At 38.5% G+C, this 18,797-nt stretch overlaps 1 protein-coding gene and 1 long non-coding RNA gene across 6 annotated transcripts in view; one reads left to right on the top strand and one right to left on the bottom strand.

The window, feature by feature from the left end:
• LOC148125359 (uncharacterized) overlaps positions 1-18,797 on the top strand; it is a 318,026-nt gene that overhangs the window by 41,456 nt on the left and 257,773 nt on the right. The window lies entirely within an intron of this gene.
• Positions 1-18,797, bottom strand: part of SRPX (sushi repeat containing protein X-linked) — a 131,854-nt gene that overhangs the window by 16,146 nt on the left and 96,911 nt on the right. For 4 of the 5 annotated variants that reach the window (XM_087937773.1, XM_087937774.1, XM_026713669.2 and 1 more), the window contains 3 exons: positions 18,494-18,615; positions 16,076-16,255; positions 14,307-14,440 (listed from right to left, as the gene is read on the bottom strand). In XM_087937773.1, the coding sequence (XP_087793899.1) occupies positions 14,307-14,440; positions 16,076-16,255; positions 18,494-18,615 (436 nt within the window). The remainder of the gene's footprint in view (positions 1-14,306; positions 14,441-16,075; positions 16,256-18,493; positions 18,616-18,797) is intronic. The other variant, XM_087937776.1, reaches the window with a different exon arrangement.

Below are 18,797 nucleotides of genomic sequence, written 5' to 3'. Positions count from 1 at the left end.
TGGCACATGCCAGGCCCCTGCAGGTTGTACTGGAATAAAAGGAACAGGCCAGGTGGCGTATGTAGGCTGGGTAGGCCCCCTCAATCCTGGCTGGGTGGTGCTTCTCTGGAATAGGGGTCCCTGTGGCCTTGCTGCTGGTTGGGGCTGCATTTATAGTTGCCAGGAGGACATTGGGTGTGGCCTGGTTCCCTGGTCAGGTGGAGGGGAAGTGTCTGCTGTCTGGGCAACCCCCCTTCAGACCAGGGCTGTGTTGGTGCCATTGGCATTGAATCCACCCCGGCCTGGATAAAATCCCCACCCTGGAGGGATACTCTCTGCAGGGGGCAAAATTTCTTCTGGAAAATAAGGGGATTGCCTCGGAGGCTGCAACACACCTCTGTCAGTTGATGCTTCTTTCTGGCTTCCTCCAACTGGCATCTGTATAGTCTCCTTGTCCCTCACGATACTTGGGTAAGTGAATATGGGTGATCTCAAGCTTCCACCTGTCCAAACAGACTGTGAGACCAAGCCTGTCACCTTTAAATTCTTTAAAACTGCCCTTGATGGACTTCCAGGATAAATCTTGGGGATGTCTTCTTGAGAGAATTCCGACCCCAACTGTCTCTCTTCCCTCCAATCTGACAAAATAGCAATATGCCTGGGGCTAGAGAAAGATTTCTCTTCAGACAGCTGGGTTACATCTGGGTTATAACAACTTCTTGAATTGAAATGCTTCGGTATAGCTCCCAAATCTTTCTTCTACTGCCATTCTGAAAGCATCCATCATCTCCTCCAAACAAGGGCTGGCAGATCCAGTTAATGCTCCAGAGGGAGGGCCTCCCCACACTCCCCCTGCACATGTCCAACTTTGGCTGATTGTTGATCTTTCTCCATCTCTGGGAAAAGAACTCTGGGGTATCAGCCAAGCCCCTTCAAAAAGTCAATTTTGGGAAATAAATGTAAGGCATCCAGAAAGTATCCATGACATCAATCACTCTGAGACATTTTCTCTCCAACTGATTTATTTAGAAACAGATCTGGTATGTCTAAAGCAATTTCCCAAAGTGAAATTATTTTTGCGCTTTACACAGAATCCACCTTCTCTCCTCCCACTTCTACACTTCATAAATCACAAGAACCAATTAACTGCAACTGGAATTTCTTAATACGACATACAGAATAACCTGGAACTTTTCAACTCCTCCAACCCCCTTCAAATAAAATGTGGCAGCTGAATTTCAAAGCTGACAGGTGCAACCATTCTTGCAGTCCTTGATATTCTAGTGATTTTTTCATACATTAACCATGGTATCTTTCTGGACTGCTGCAAAATTTTGGAAGGGCACTGTTTCAATGGTTCTCCTTCCTCTGTGGTTGGTTCATTGTCCCTCACTTGTAAAATACTTGAGGACTCAACATTGTCACTCTGCCTATTAAACCTCTACATGAAACAACTGGGGAGACCATTCATCCACTTGGGGTTTAGTGTCATCAATATGCAGATGATATCAAACCAAACATTTTGATCCTGGGCCTTCCAGGAATTGATTGCAATGTTCTGATGCAATGTTTTGAGGTTTGGGTCTGGATAGGGAGGAACAGGCTTAGGCTGAATCGTGGCAAAACCAAATGGCTATGGTTATTTGAGCCTCCTGCATCTGAGGAGTTTTCATCTTTGGTCTTGGATGAAATTGTAAGTCTCTGTTCAAGACTGAACCACAATCGAGGATCATCCTGGATTCACAACTCTGCTCAAAGAGCAGGTGGTAGCTGAGGTCAGGAAGGCCTTTGCACAAACCTACCTAATTGTCATTAATAAAAAGCCCTTCAGACAATCATTTATGTCCTAGTCACCTCAGTCACACTGAGTAAACCACATCAGGAAGTCTAAAACTATTTTATGGATGTTGGCTATAACTACAATCTTGTAAGTCTGATTGTGTTGTACCCACTCCCTTGTCTTATATTCTAGTGAATTAGTGATGCACCTGCCTCAATCACTCCCAAATGTTATCTTGTTGCTTTGGACTAAAACTACTTTAGTCCTTTTTTTAGTTCTTGCCTATTTCCATCTAAATTATCTTTATTACTCTCTACAAATATAATTGGACAAGAGCAACATTAATAGATAGAGACTAATTTTATCAAACATGTTTAATTGTGAAATAGTTTAAAACTTAAGAAGCTATTCACTTCTGACTTCCAGGATCTAACTCAGGTGTCAGCAACCTGCAACTTTGGAGCCACATGCGGCTCTTTCATCCCTCCACTGCAGCTCCCTGTAATGTTATACTACCACTAGCTGGCTCCCACCCTCACCCTTCCTTCCCAGTCATTGCTTGCATGGCCTGAGAAGGTAAAGGTGACTGCGGGGAATGGAGACTTGCTCCATATTCCAGATTGGGAGTAAAGGCATGGATTTCCTCTGCCTTTTTTGTTCCCACTCTGCAGGTGGGGGGCGCCTGCCCGCTGGCCTCTACCCACTTTTTGCCGCTGCCATCTGCCCCTCCGGGAGGCACTGTGCTGCCACATCAACTGGTGGGGAACGCAGTGGTGCTGGTAGCTGGAGCCTTCCCAGGATTGAGCAAGCAGACCCCTGCATATAGAGATCAGCCAGTGCCATCATGGCAACAGTGGAGAAAGTGCGCACCCAGACTGGTATGCTTTCACTGGCCAGTAGTGGGGCTCCACGCCCACACCTCCCAGCTGGAGCACCATGCATGCTTGCTGGCCACCTCCAAGGAGAGAGCTGTCCTTGGGCCTCCCAGCCCCCCACCATGGGGGGGGGGGGAGAGGGAGAGGGAAGGGAGGTGTCTCCCCAACAGGATCCATGTTAGAGTTGCCTTATTTTGTGTGATTTCCAATGCTTGGCTTTGCTTGCCGGCCTCCACTCCCCCTCCACAGCCCAAGTGGTTGGATTCACACGACACATGAAGCTAGGCAGAAGAGCACAGATAGATGGATCGAGAGATAGATGAATGGATGGATAGATGAGACAGAGAAGACACAGAGAGAGGAAGATTTACATATATGTGTGTGTGTGTGTAAAAGAAGAAACAGACATCCTGCCATCTCCGGAACTAAAAATTATATTTATTATACTTACTAAGCTTTTGTCAGCCTCTGCTGACATTGTCAGAGTATTAAGCTACCATTACAGAGATCTATGCCTTTATATATCATTAATCAATTTAGCCCTTGCACGTGTGATAGGCTCTTCCAACTGCCTCCTACTCGTAATTAACCCTGTTGTTTTGCTTCAGTCATGTTAGTCAAAGGAGGGTTATCTCTTGTTTCCTCTCTTGCCACTTTCCATCAGGGAGCATGTGGGCATGTGGATTCATCCTATGAAGGCACAGTCAGGCCTGTTCAAATACAGGAGCCCGGCAGAGCTGCCCTAAGTTATAATGGACAGGAATAATGAAGAATGAACTGGGCTGACCACAAGGTCACAAGCAAAGCAACAAATTGCAATAGCAGGCAGGTTAACATCACTTATTAGAGATAAGCATTCCAGGCTGGGTCTGGCAAGAGACAAAACAACAAGAGATGACCCTCCTTTGACTAACATGACTGAACAACAGGGTTAATTATGGGTGGGAGGCGTTGGAAGGGCCTATTATATGTGTAAGGGCTAAACTGATTAATGATTAATGTCTGTTGTTTGTCTGTCACAGATGAACCCAATATACAAGCCTGATGATGGCAGATGAGATTCTGCCAAAACGTTGCTACAACTTTAAAAGCACAACTATAATGACGTGGGAAAATACCCGAACAAAGCTGAATAAACATATAAATACCCACAAAAGCTTAAGAAAACACACACACACACATAGAGTTATAGATGAGAGAGAAAGAGATGAGAGAAAGTGAGATGAGAGAGAAAGAGATGAGAGAGATGAGAGAGGGAGGGAGGGAGAGAGAGGGAGAGGGAGGGAGGGAGAGAGATGAGAGAGAAAAAGAGAGTTGAGATACAGAGAGAAAGAGATAGAGAGATGAGAGAGAGAAAGAGACAGAGAGAGAAAAACAGAGTGAAAGAGACCCATTTCTCACAGAAAACACCGGGAACCACAAAACTTGGGAAGGCATGGCTGGGGAGTCATGTGACTGAGTGGGAGCAAGTGACATTGAGTTGGCCACACCCACTCAGGTTTTTAGCTCCCAGTGTTTTGTTTTCTGTGGGAAAGGGTCCAAATGGCTCTTTGAGTGTTTAAGGTTGCAGACCCTGGTCTAACTGAATGATATATTCAGTATAACAAGGTACCCTGTTTCCCCCAAAATACGACCTACCCTGAAAGTAAGTCCTAGCTTGATTTTTACACGTGTACACATCCTACCCCCCAAAATAAGCCCTAATTAATATCCCACTCCAGAGTGCATGAGTAAAAATTAAGCTAGGGTGGGGATTGGATGGTGGAGCTGCCCTACTACTTATCTTTGGACAGTTGTAGCCAGGCCTTGCACCCTCTGACACCTGGCCCATTTCTTCTGCAGCTGGCAAGGCTGGCAAGGTTTTCCTGAAGGCCTCTGTAGCTGATAACAAAGTTCTGGATCAATCCAGAGCTCTGTCATCTGCTGCAGAGACCTTTAGGAAAGCCTTGCCGACTACAGAAGTTCCTGAAGGCCTCTGTCAGTGAAAAGGAGGCCGGGGGCGATACGCGCATGTGAGGTTAGTGGATGACATTCCCTGAAAATAAGACCTGGTGCCTTTTTTGGTGGCAAAAAATATACAACAGGTTTTTATTTTCAGGGAAACGTGGTATTTGTATGTTATTATATGGTTTTACAAATATAGAGGGAAAGAAACCACAGTTCTAAAACTGATTCCTAGGAGGGTTAGAGATATATGGAAACAATATCAATTCTTGACCATTAATTAAAAGAGAAGTTAATTTCAGATGGCTGATCCCAAAGGGAACAGTTAATTGGGATGACAAAAAATATAGGCTAGATTCGATAGATAACTACATTGCTGCAACTGAGAGAAAAGAAACAAAAGAACTGGAAGATAAAGGAAAGGAGGAAGCAACAGTAGAAGAGAGAAATATACGAGAAGAAGGTGAAACAGAAAAGACAGAACAAGAAGGAGCAAGGGCAAAAGAACAGAGACAGACAAGAACAACTAGAATTAAACCTATATATAAGTAAAGGAGATGGAGAGGGAAAATGAAATATGGACAATAAATATAAATGGATTGAATTCCCCCATAAAAAGGATTTTTTTTGCACAATTACAAAAGTTAAAAATAGATATAATTTGCTTGCAAGAAACTCATATAAAAAAGAACACAGTAAACTATTGAAATGGCCTAAAATTGGGAAATTATATTTTTCATCAGCGCAGCAAAAGAAAAGAGGGATAATTCTTAATGTAGCTCTATACATTAAGGAAACAATAAGCTCCAAACAAATATATGCAGATGAAGAAGGAAGGATTTTAAATGGTGGAAATAGTGATGAACCAAAAACAGATACTTTTGATAGCTAAATAATAAGCAAGAAGAATTTTACCAAAAGTTGCATAAAAAGATATTAGAAATGGAGTATCAAAATATCTGCATTGTAGGAGACTTTAATGCAATTGTAGATGGAAAAATAGACTATAGGAGTAGTAAGACAGGGAAAAAGGAAAGAAAAATACCTCCCAAGGCATTTTTTAAAATGATAGAAGAAACTTGTATACAGGATATGTGGAGAGAAATGAATCTGAAAAAAAATCAATACACATTCTATTCAAATAAACATAAATCATGCTTCAGAATTGATATGATATGGATGTCACCTGAATTAAGAACCAATTTGCAAGAAATTGAGATAGAAACCAATACTGGGCTGACGACAATCTGATAAATGTAAATTGGAAAGGAGAAAAGAAAAAGTTGAGATGGACACTGAATCAATCTATATTAAAAGATAAAGAATTTATACAATTTATGCAACAGCAAAGGAAATGGAATTTTTCATCAAAGAAATTAAAAAAGAAGAGACATCACTGCAAAATGTATGGGACACAGCTAAAGCACACATTAGGGGATTAGCTATAACTTAAATTGCAAACAAAGAATAAGAAAGAAAAACAACATCAAATGACATTAAGGGAAGAATTTAAAAAACTTGAATTGGAATTACAAAGACATCCACAAAAGAAAATTTTAAAAAATTGAATGGAAATAATAAAACATATACTGAACTTAATAAAAAAAGAAAGGATTGGTGCAACAAATTAAAAGAGCAAAACAAAACTTCTTGGAAAATGCTAATAAATCGGGAAGATGGTTAGCTGTAGAGTTGTAATTGCAGGAATGTTATTATCTTGATGGCAAACCTCAGGTAATGAAGGTTCCAAAGCAAATACAACTCAGGCAAACAAAATCACTAATGTAAAGAAGGATTAGAGAGAGGAAGTAAACATATGTTAGACTTTAACTAGAGATAATTAATTGTGTTAATTACTATGCTAAACAGTAACGAAAGCTGAGCAGAAACTGAAGTTAACCAATGTTAGAGGATTACTAAAAATGTGTATAAATGCAAGATTAGACTCCAATAAAGTTCATCATGATTCATTTGATCATGATCAAACACCTTGACTGCCTCGTCATTACAACAAGTGGCGCCCGAACAGGGACCCTCTTACTTCGTCCGGCAAGGATTTGGTGCACTTTCAACCCTTTGTCGTTTCTTCAACCTTTTGGTTTCTGTAAGTATGGAGTCTTTGCTTTCTGAGGAACACAGGAAGCATGTAGATGAATTAGGCTATTTGTTGAAAAAAAATAATACTGAGGTACCAGACAAAAATCTCTTAAGGCTGGTCCAGGAGATTGCAACTCAGTGCTTATGGGGTCAGTGAAGAGGGGTCTTTAAAATTAACTGATTGGGAACATTGCATACTGAACCTAGAGCAAAAATAGAAGTTTTGCAGGTGTGGCATTTATGTAGAAATGCAATTGAAAAATTTGGTCACAATGAACTTTCTCTTTTAACACCTCCACCTTCATGTTATACTAATGTTGTCATTTATCCTCCTTCTTCACTTGAATACATGTCTTCAATTCTCTCAGCTTCTGCAGATACAGGGCAAAAGCCTCCTGACTCTATTGTTCAGTCTTCTTTTCAGAAAATGGTTGAGGATTGTAAAAAAGATGCCTCTGTCTCAGGAACAGAACTTGCAGAATTACTGTCTGTTTGTCCAGTACAATATCATCTTGGTCAGGGGCCACAGCTTGGACTGCAAGTAGCAGAATAATAAGGTCTGCCTTATCAGATCTTAGGAAAGGTAGTTACAGACTATGGGATTAGTGGAAATTTTATAAGAGGACTTGTAGAAGGAATAAAAAATGGTTATACAATGATCCCTGAAGATTGGAAGCAAATATTACTACAAAACGATATCATTGGCGAGTGTTGCCTCAGGGAATGCTTAATTCCCCTACACTTTGTCAATATTTTGTGGATAATGCTCTTCAACCCTTTAGGAATAAATTTCCTTCCTATTTAGTCTATCATTATATGGATGATATATTGATAGCAGCCCCAGATTTTGATGAATCTAAGTTGTTAAAAGAGTTAACAGACACTGTAGCACAAAAGGGATTGTATATAGCCTCAGACAAAATTCAAAAGGTAGAACCTTATACCTACTTAGAACATAGAATGTTGCATAATTGCTCCATTTCAATTCTTCCTGAATTACAAGTACAGAAATCATATACCTTAGTACAATGGCAAAAAATACTTGGCATTATTAATTGGGCATGCCCATTCTTCTACATTACAACTGGTGATGTTGGCCTTATTTCAGTCTTTGAAGGGAGCACAATCACCAGTTGATCTAATTATATTAACTGATCTTCAAAGAACATGCCTTCAAAAAATATTGAATAAGTTTAAGCATTGATATGTGGACAGGATAACATCCTTAACAATAGGATTTTGCTTAGCTATTCTTCCTACTGCACCCTTACCCACAGGATGTCTTTATTCTAATGCCTCTCCACAGGCAGTCAACATTCATGAATGGATTAATTTGTCAGCTACTCCGCCTGGAAACATTTATCTGTATCAATTAACATTAGAAGATTTGATTATTAAAGGTCATAAACGAGCCTTACATATTACAGGACAGGATCTCATTAGCATAGCTTTCACTTGTACAAAAGTTGAACATGAGCATTTGATGATGATTTCAGAATCATATCAGATAGCCTTTTCTCAATATGTGGGAAACTTATTGTATTCTTTACCCAAGGATCCTAGTATAGTGGTTACTACTACTTTAAATCTGGCCTTTTCTTCCATTTTTGTGCGAAATCCTATTTCTAAAGCTCTTAAAGTTTTTACTGATGGCTCACCTACAAGGGGTGTGGTCGTCTGGCAGATTCAACAACAATGGTATTCTAAATTTACTGCCACGCAGACTTCAGCTCAACGTGCTGAGCTGGCTGCTGTGATTTTAGCTTTACAATTGTTCAATGACCAACCTATTAACTTGATTGTTGATACTCAATATGTGTATTTAGCTATGCAATCTCTTCCCTTTTCTTATTGTGCTCTGTTTGGATAAGAATTTGTTATCCTTGTTTTTATCTTTAAAGAATAGTTTGGAAACTCGCTTGTATTCTTTGTATGTAGAACACATTCGGAGTCATACTCTCTTTTCTAATGCCTTGACTGAAGGAAATCAGAAGGCAGATGAATCCTTAAAGGATGTTGCGTCTTTGTTGATCCTGTTGATAGCCATTCTTATTTTCATCAAAATGCCAAATCGCTTGCAAAGCAATTTAAAATTTCATTATCTCAAGCCTGGGATATTGTCCGTGCTTGTCCAGCTTGTCAGCAACTGGCAGTTTCCTTTCCAGTGGGTGTCAACCCACGAGGAACTCAAGCTAATCAAATTTGGCAAATGGATGTAATTCAGTTTTCAACCTTTAAGCCATACTGTTATTTTTACATGTCTATTGAAACTCATTCACATTTCCTTTGGGTTATGGTTTCAAAACATGAACGTACTTCAGCTGTTATTTCTCATTGCCTATCCTCTTTTGCTGTAATGGGTCGGCCTTCTAAGTTGAAAACTGACAATCGCCTCGCTTATATTAGTAAGGAATTTCAAACCTTTTGTCAGAAATGGAATATTACTTTAGTGCATGGAATTCCTTACAACTCTCAGGGTCAAGCTATAGTAGAGCAAGCTCATCGTACTTTTAAGACATTGCTTCAAAAACAATTACAAACTGAGTCTGGCCCTTACCATCTGCGAAAGATTCAAAATCTCATTGCTGTATTGTATACTTGGAATTATTTAACCTTTTTAGATTCTTTTGCAGACTCACCTGTTAATTTACATTTTCGAACTACTGAATCTTTAGCAAGGCCTTTGGTAAAGTATCACCAAGCTCCAGATCCAACCTGGAAAGGCCCTACACCACTGATCACCTGGGGTTGTGGTTATGCTGCCACGGAAGATCCTTCTACTGAACAAGCAGTGTGGGTTCCAGTACACTGTGTTTGTCTGTATCATGGTATGGCATCAGGGCCTTCACAACCTGATTCCAGATTTCAATCTTCATCTGAACACAGAAGCCCGGCTTCCAAGTTCAAAGCGCCCACAACCCATCCCTTGGGGTCAGGTTAAATCTACTACATATCAAGCTCAACAACAACTGCAACAGGCCTCATTACCTCAGACTCCTGAAAATCTTGTTGCTGCTGTTTTTGCTATTATTACTGCTAATTCTGTTACAATTTTACTTTGTATTTTTTTGTTTATGGTTAATGGTGTTTCTGCTCAAAATGACACTTCTGTGGTTCATCTTAACCCTAATTTGTGGGTTTGTCATGCACAATATATGTTTATGACCCATGGCACAAATACTACTTTATACTATGAGCCCCCAATAGCATTTGGTCAAATTTCTTTTACCCCTAACTTGATCATGTCTTCTACATTTATTATCTCACAACTACAAACTATTTCACACTCCTGGCTATTTTCTAAACCCCCTATGCAATTGAATTCTGTCTGTTGGCGTTACTTGAAAGTTAGTCAATTTACAAGGGGTCTGTGTTTCTGTTGTCACACTAAACACACTTGGCTTCATAACTGGTCTGATTATGATGCTGCTCAGCACATATTAAAAAAGCTAGGGGATTATAGTTATTGTTCTAACTACTATTGGTTGTCAGGTACCTTTAATTCTTCTTTGTATGGACTTAATATAGCTCCTAATATGTATCCTGACAATTTTCCTATTTTTAATGCCTCTGATCACTCTAATACAGGATCGATATGCGCTGGTTGGCAGCTTAAGAATCCTAATAATGTGGTTCTTTTTTGATAAATATGCCACTAATGTTCATTCCCAGAATTTTTCATTCTTTGAATAAAACTATTAAGGATGAGCTTGCCAATTTACAATCATACATTCAAAATAATATCCATGCTCAGTACTCACCTTTTGAGTGGCTAACCAATTGGCTCCCTGATTGGTCTTGGCTCAGACAGTTTTTCTTTTATGTTATAATTATTATTATTGTACTAAATGTAACCTGTTGTTTTATTCAATGTATTCCAAATTTGTTTGCATTGTTTTGTTCTACTTCCCCCTCTCTTAATCCTCTACAATTGAGATACATTCATAAATCTTTGAATCCTCCATTTAAAATAAAAAATGAGGATATGTAGAGTTGTAATTGCAGGAATGTTATTATCTTGATGGCAAACCTCAGGTAATGAAGGTTCCAAAGCAAATACAACTCAGGCAAACAAAATCACTAATGTAAAGAAGGATTAGAGAGAGGAAGTAAACATATGTTAGACTTTAACTAGAGATAATTAATTGTGTTAATTACTATGCTAAACAGTAACGAAAGCTGAGCAGAAACTGAAGTTAACCAATGTTAGAGGATTACTAAAAATGTGTATAAATGCAAGACTAGACTCCAATTAAGTTCATCATGATTCATTTGATCATGATCAAACACCTCGACTGCCTCGTCATTACAACAGTTTGCCTACAAACTGAAAAAGGGAAAAGAGAAGAAACTGATGTGAAAAGATGTGAAGAGGAAAATGAGATTAAAAATAAAATAATTCAAGAATTTTATGAAAAATTATATGATAAAGAAAAAAATTAGGAAGAAATGATGATATAATACTTGGAAAGAGCTAAAGTACCAAAGAACATCAAAGTATATTAAATGAGAACATCAAAGATATGTTAAATGAAAAAATAATGATGATGGAGCTGACAGAGATGACAAAGAGGCAAAAATAATAACTCCAGGACTGGTTGTATTACCAGCAGAAATATATAAACATCTACAAGATACCTTAAGCCTGTCAATGCTAGAGGTACTGCTAGAGGCCTAAATACCAAATATTTGGACAGAGCAAATATTATCTTAATTCTAAAAGAAGAAACAAATTTGATACAAGTAAAAACTATAGGCCAATATCATTACTAAATGCAGATTACAAAATATTTGCATCAATAATGGCAGAGAGACCTAAAATAGTTTTAATGAATTTATTCATCCAAACCAAAATTGATTCCTACCAAAAAGACAAATAAAAAACAATGTAAGATTTATTTTAGATACACTGGAATATTATGAAACATATTCAGAAAAACAAATGTTGATCTTTTTAGACATGCAGAAAGCATGTAAATTGGCAATTTATGATGAAACAGCTAGATTGTATGGACTTTGGAGAGAAATTTATAAACATGATTAAGACAATATACTACAGACAAACAGCAAAAGTAATAGCCAAGGCACAAGATAAGGATGCCCATATCCCCATTGCTATTTATATTAACACTGGAAGTGTTAAACAAGAATATTAGACAAGATGTAGAATTAAAAGATATAGGAATAAAAAAAGAAAAATATAAATTACAAGTATTTGTGGATTATTTGATATTCATCCTAGAAGAACCATTGGAAACTGGTCCCAAATTAATGACAAGAATAGAAAAGAATGGGGAAGTAGCAAGATTGAAAGTAAACAAAGAAAAAAATAGTTAAAAATCTTATAGGCAAACAAAAAAATGAACTAACAAAAAAGACAGACCTTCAGATAGTCAAGAAAATTAAATACTTGGGAATATATTTAACAGCAAGTTGTGCAACAATAAAAGAAGATAACTATATAAGGCTACTACATGAAATAATTTTGGAGGAATGTATAAAATTTGCAATTATCAATGGTAGGAAGAATAGTGACTATAAAAATGGATATTCTACCAAAACTACTTTTTTTGTTTCAAACAATTCCTATAAAAATAGAGAAAAAAATATTTTGATGAGCTAAATACAACAATTTTGAAATTTATTTGGCAAGGAAAGAAAGCTAGAATAAGATTGAAAATGTTGCAAGAATCCAAAAACAATGGTAGATTTGGGCTACCAGATGGGGAACTATATTACCAAGCATGCATATTAACATGGGTGAAAGAATGGATAACTCTCACACATAGAAGATTACTGTAGAAGGTCATGAACTCCAGTTAGGATGGCACACTTTTTTATGGTATGGTAAGAACAAAAGTAATAGCTACTTCCAAAGACATTATGTAAGGAATGCTCTATTTTTAGTATGGGAAAAGGTGAAAGCAAAAATTTATATAAAAATACCAGGATGGCTTTCAACAATGGAAGCATTTGTTCACCCAAATCTAGTAAACCTGGAGAAAATTTTAACATATAAAAATATCTTAAATGCAAAGGGGAAACTAAAAATTAAACAAGAATTACAGAAACAGGGTGTTGATTTATTGTGATAGCCACAAATGCAAATGCAAGTGAGATATGAGAAAGATGTTAAGACTTATGGTTTTTATAAAGAGCAAACAACATTTAATCAATGTTAATGGTGGATGAAAAGTTAATTAAGAAATTATATAATTTTTTATTAAGCCTAAAAATGGAAGATGAATAGGCAAAAGAGGCAATGATAGATGAACTTTGGACATACCATAGAATTAGATGATTGGCAAAAGCTCTGGGAAAGAAACTATAAATTAATGATGGCAACTACATATAAGGAAAACTTATACAAAATGTTTTATAGGTGGCACTTACCACTGGCTATATTAGCCAAAATGTTGAAAAACATGTCTGCTAAATGTTGGAAATGTAATCAAATGTTACATTTTCATCCAACTGTAAACTCTGGGTACATATTATCACATGTGGTGGACATGTCCAAAGGCAAAAAAAAATGGACGAAAATTCATACGTGGTTAGAAAAAATGTTAAAGCAGCATATAGATTATAAACCAGATTTCTTTTTGTTAGGCATATTACCAAAGAAATATGATAAAGGGAATGTATATTTAATATTACATGTTTTGACAGCAGCAACAATTGTATTTGTGCAACACTGGAAAAATGAGGAAACATCCACAGAAGAAATAATTTAAAAAGATTAGATTGTGCAGAAATGGACAGACTAACATTAAAGATAAAAGAAAAAGAAGACACAGAATATTTTCAAACTTGGGACTTGTTTTAACAATGATTGTAAAATAGAGGTAGAAATTAGGAGTTTAATGTTGTTATGTAAACTGACTCAGACAGTACGCTGTTCACTATGCACTTATTGTATATGAAGAGAAAATATATAAATAAAATTAAAAAAAAGAAACTATTCACTTCTGAAAGCTTGTCAAAAAAAGGAGTGGTTACACATTAAATTTCACTTTCACACGCAAATTCTGTTTAATCACATACACTTTTAAGGCTCCCTGATTTTTTTCCTGGAACCATTAGGTCATGTATCCAAAACAAGAAGTCCCATTTCATTCTGTATATGAACCATTTATTTATTTGTGGGGAGGGAGGGAGCAGGAAAGCAGCCTTTAAGTGGAATGGACTAAGTCAAGGTTGAAAGGTTCCTGAATTAAAGTGATTGTTCCTATATGCTTGCTAAAAATTTTAGACTCATTTTGAAGAGGAAAAAATAAGCATAACTCCAAATTGTATCAAGACCATTGTCCTCTAAGCTGAATTACTGCAGCAATGGGTCAGAAGAGGAAGCAATTTTGCAGATTCACCTTTGCTTCTGTTCCATCCAATCTAGAATGGATTAAAGACTTTCTTAGAACAGAGTGAGTAGTGAATTTAAAGGGAAATTATGAGAATCACCTTTTGTTTAACAAGAACTGGAACTCATTCACACAGCCCTTTGTGAGTATGTGGATCCAGATTGTCATAATGTGTATTCAATAAAGGAGCAAACACTTTAAAGACACTGTCCATCTATATTAATTTGGGAGTAGAAATAAAATTTCACTTAAGTATAATAAACTTTTCTTTACCTGCAATATTCCCAGCTGCATTCTGTAAAAGTAATTGGATGCAGTAGGAGTGGATATAATAAGCAACCTCCGTTTTTCATAAAACTGATCTAGAAGAGCTGCTGCTGTCCTCACACCAATATTAATATTCATAGCTGAAAAATATACAAACAAAAATCATGCTACTATGTTCATATAGAAACTTGAAAATAAACCACAAATCACATAGAAAAGGAGACAGAAAAAGTCTTAGCTAATGCCAAAGTTTAAAAAGTTTTTCCAGCTCCTGAAGAAAGATCAGCCTTTTGTATACAGTTTCAACAGATCCTATAAGAGTGCCAGAAATGGGCTCCAAACCCTTTCCCCGCCTTCAAATCCAGACCACACACAACCCAATTAATTGTAACATTTGAAGTTATTTTTAAATTGGTGATGTAGAGCTTTGCATTTGAAAGGAGAAAGGTGCTCTGGAAAATTAGAGTTTGCTCAAGCAGCATCAGCCATCAATTTCCTAAAGCACCTGGATCTTTTTTTTTCCTGGATTGCTTAGCAGCACAACTGTCACCCTCCAAGAAGTTTTCCTGACATCTCTTGCTGCTTGACTCTTGCTGGTTGCCATGGAAATGGGGGGGGGGGAATAATTTGGTGTTTGAGGGGGGAAGGGTGCTGGAAGGGATGGGACTAAAACTGATGGGACACTTTCCTGATTACTGTGCAACTGCATACACTTATCTTTTCTAGGCCAAGGTCAACCATCTTGGCATACCAGATGTGTGAGACGCCACCTGAAGATGTACCCCACATGACATTATATACAGCTCAGATTGGATGACCAGTCTGAACTCCTGGGGGAGGGAACTTGGAATAATTTTCAATATGTAATTTCCGCACTTATTTTCTCAGAACTTGCTTTCCTTTGTTGCTATCACTTCAAATTCAGTAAAAGTACTTTTCTTTATTTTAATAGAGACTAAGATTTTCTTTCTTGGATTTTGAATGGAAGCACAGCTGACAACCACCCCAGGAGAAGACTCATTTAATTTAAACAACTGCAAACAAGTGCTATGTGAGCAATTATACATTCTTTGGAAGACCTTTTCGCCTTTGAGTTCCCAGTATTAGAAATAGAAATAAAAAATAAACAAGAGATAGAAATAAAATCTCAATCTAACCCTCCCTTCATCTCTCCTTCTAACTTTATTATATGGCTTTTATCAATATTTATCCAAAAAGACCAAGAAATCCACAGAATAAGAATTGGATAGAGAGAAATATTCAAAGTTAGAGAACATCCATGGATTTTCATAATCCAAATTTACTTTACTTTACTTTGTTCCACAAAGCTCTTTGTTCCAATTCTGAACATTACAGCATCATTTGTTTTTTAGGTTTATAAAAGAATTGAAAATTATAATGGGAGAAAACTTTAGAAAAGAAATAGAAAGCTAAGTATAGTTATAGATTTTTCTATAAATTTCCATATATGTCTAACACTGAAGATGTACAGAAAAAGAGAGAACTTTCTTGGCTTTAATAACAATGATACAAAGATAAAAAGCAATGCTATTATGTTGACTGCCATTTTGTCAGTCTATTTACAAAATGAAATAAACATTTTTTTATTGCTTATTGGCAAAATATTGTCCACTTAATCTACATGTAAGTTATGTTAACAAAAAAAAAACTTGAAGAAACTTGAAGGGGTATTAGGTTAAGCTGTGTTTCAAATAATGCATATAATCCTGAGCTATATTCTTCTCTCTTACAGGATTTATTCATTACTCACGTACGTGTACAGGTTGGCTCTGTTCCTGACCAGCCTAAATTATACTGGCAAACTCTTGCTGGACTTCCCTGCAATTCGTACCCACCAATGCAGGAAAAGTCACAAGTTGCACCATAATTATCTCCATCACCAGAACATTTTATGTAGCCATTGTCTGGGGCATTCAATTTTCCACAGCGCCTAACTTTAACAAAATAACAAAATTCAGTATTCATCATCATTCCGGTACATCAAAATGAAAACCTAGTACTTCTTGAAAGATGTATTTATTTCTAGTTAACTAATTAATAGGCAGTACATGATTAATATCTATTAATTCATGGGATAATAATAAGACTATCTGGGTAACAATCCTGTTTTTATACAGCACTATCATTTATAAAGCTGAACTCCCAATGATCCTAAAGCCAGAATAATGCCATTTATTATATCTGTTTGCTATGATGGGAATTTCAACTACAAACTGAATTGGATTGTTTTATTTCCTAAGTGCAATGTATCACATTAATAAATGGAATGCAATGCTCACGTCTAATCAGCAATTTAATCCTTTATATAATTACATGAACATAGATGATGGTATAATCAATGGTGGGATTAAAATTATTTAATAACCAGTTCTCTGCCCTAATGACTGACTGGGTGGGTTTGGCTGGGGTGATCATGTGACTGGGTGGGCATGGTCAACTTGACGTCACTCATGCCAAGGGGCGCCTCGCCTCGCCTCGCCTCACCCCTCCCCTCACCACTCCTCTCCCAGCACTGTTTGGGACTCTTCCCCCTCAGATAGTGTCTGGGAGGGCAGGCACTCCCATACTCCACCTTGGCCAGGCAGGGAGAGCCAGCTGGTGGAGGGACAATGTGGGTGATGTAGCCTCATGGCCACTTGCTGCCCACCACCCATTGGCAGCCATCGGGGTGAGATGCAGACTTGGGGAGAGGGCTGACCGGCAGTGGTGTAGCCCTAGCTTGCCTTCTTCACTGCCATTAACTACAGGAGGAAGGAAAGGGCAGGCTGAAATTGGGGGTTGAGGCCAGCTGGGAAAGCCGAACTGCTGTCCACAACTGCCAGCGGGATCGGGGGAGGTGAGGGCTGTGAAGTGTATCTGGCTTGAAGTTTCCAGCCCTTTCTTTGTAAATCTGCCCAGAAGAGGGAAGGGAGGAAGCCCCACACCCGGCATCTTTGTTGGACATGGAGTCCTCACCAACTGGTCTTGCCTGACTGCCTCTCTGAGGCCAGGGTCGATCATCCCTTCATGCGTGGTCCCCAGGAGACTACCCAGGAGCACCTGGTGTGCTCAGGCTAGGCTGGCTTGCAAGGCATTGGCAGGGGTGGCAGGGGCTGGGATTGCCACTTGGGGAATGCAGCCAGGCCTGAATCTCCACGCATTCAGGCTTTTCCCCACTCCAGCCTCCCAACCATATGCCTAAACCCATGGAGGTGAAAGAAGCAGAGAGGACTGGCTTTTCACGTAGGTTTATCTGGCTGTTTGGGGGGGAATAGATGGGGGTCTGAGGAGGATGTGCCTTGCCTGCCACTGCTGCTGGCAGGTGTGGGCATCCATGGACCACAAGGCCACCCACATTGCCCCTCTGCCAGCTGATCCTCACACACCAGCTGGCCCACCTGCCGGCCTGTGCTCTTTGACTGAGCATGGCAAGCCCAGAGCAGGTCTCCGTCCCCTACTGTTGGCTTTACCTTCACAAGCAATCACAGTGAGCAGAGCAGTGTGAGCCCCGCAGGCTGAAGGTGGCCAGGGACCAAAATGCTACTTTGTCACATCACCCGTCCACCAGCCAGCCCACCCCCACACACCAGCACCCTTTGAACAAATATGGCGGGCCTGGGATGATTCTTCCTCCTCCACCATTGGCCTTACCTTCTCCAGACCCTCATCTGTTTTCCCCTCAACAGCCAGACAAACCTAGGCTAAGAGCCATCCAGGCAAGGAGTGGCTGGGAGGAGAGGGGTAGGGGCAGGGGCAGCCAATGATAAGATCAGCTAGTTCACTGAACTGCAGAAGAAGTTAGCTACCGGTTCACGTGAACCACTGTGAACCCGCTAAATCCAACCACTGGGTATAATTATCTAAATCTGAGAGAAAATTTGCTATCCTCAAGAGTAAATCCCAACAGTAAATCCCAGCACTATATGTAATAGAGATTATGGTGTAGTAGTTCAGTCATACAAAATGCATCAACTTATTATCTTCAATGTTCTTGAAAAAGCTGGCTCCTATTTATTTTGTATTGTCCACATCAGCCTGAACCAGTGTAATACCTTCCAGATATATTGGAACTGTAACTCTGAATATTGGCTGTGATGGGTACATTCAAGAAGCTAGTCTACATCTCTGAATAACATGTGAGTGTGGTTTGGGTTCAATGATTGTGCTTGTTTTTAGCTGGAAAGAGATCTTACCTCTGACTTTGACCAAAAATTTGCAAGTTTTCTTATTCCCAGCTCTGTCATACACAGTATATTGAATTTTGTGATCTCCTTCTGAAAAATATGAGCCTGGTGGAAGTCCTTTCAAAACAACACTAAAAATGAAATAAAGTAATGTTAACTTTTATAAAGACAGCAATGTCTCATTCTTGCAGCATATGTTTTAGAGAATATGGATATGTTAATATTATACTTATCTGGAACTTCTGAGAATCTGACTTTTTAAAACACCATCTACTGATATGCAACAACAACAATACTATAGCGTCACAAGTAG

This window comes from Pseudonaja textilis, chromosome 7 (assembly GCF_049901715.1).
Source record: "Pseudonaja textilis isolate UNSWEBS1 chromosome 7, rPseTex1.2, whole genome shotgun sequence".
Taxonomy (NCBI): domain Eukaryota; kingdom Metazoa; phylum Chordata; class Lepidosauria; order Squamata; family Elapidae; genus Pseudonaja; species Pseudonaja textilis.
The sequence above is the reverse complement of the archived record's forward strand: the minus strand, read 5'-3'. Positions and strand labels throughout refer to the sequence as shown.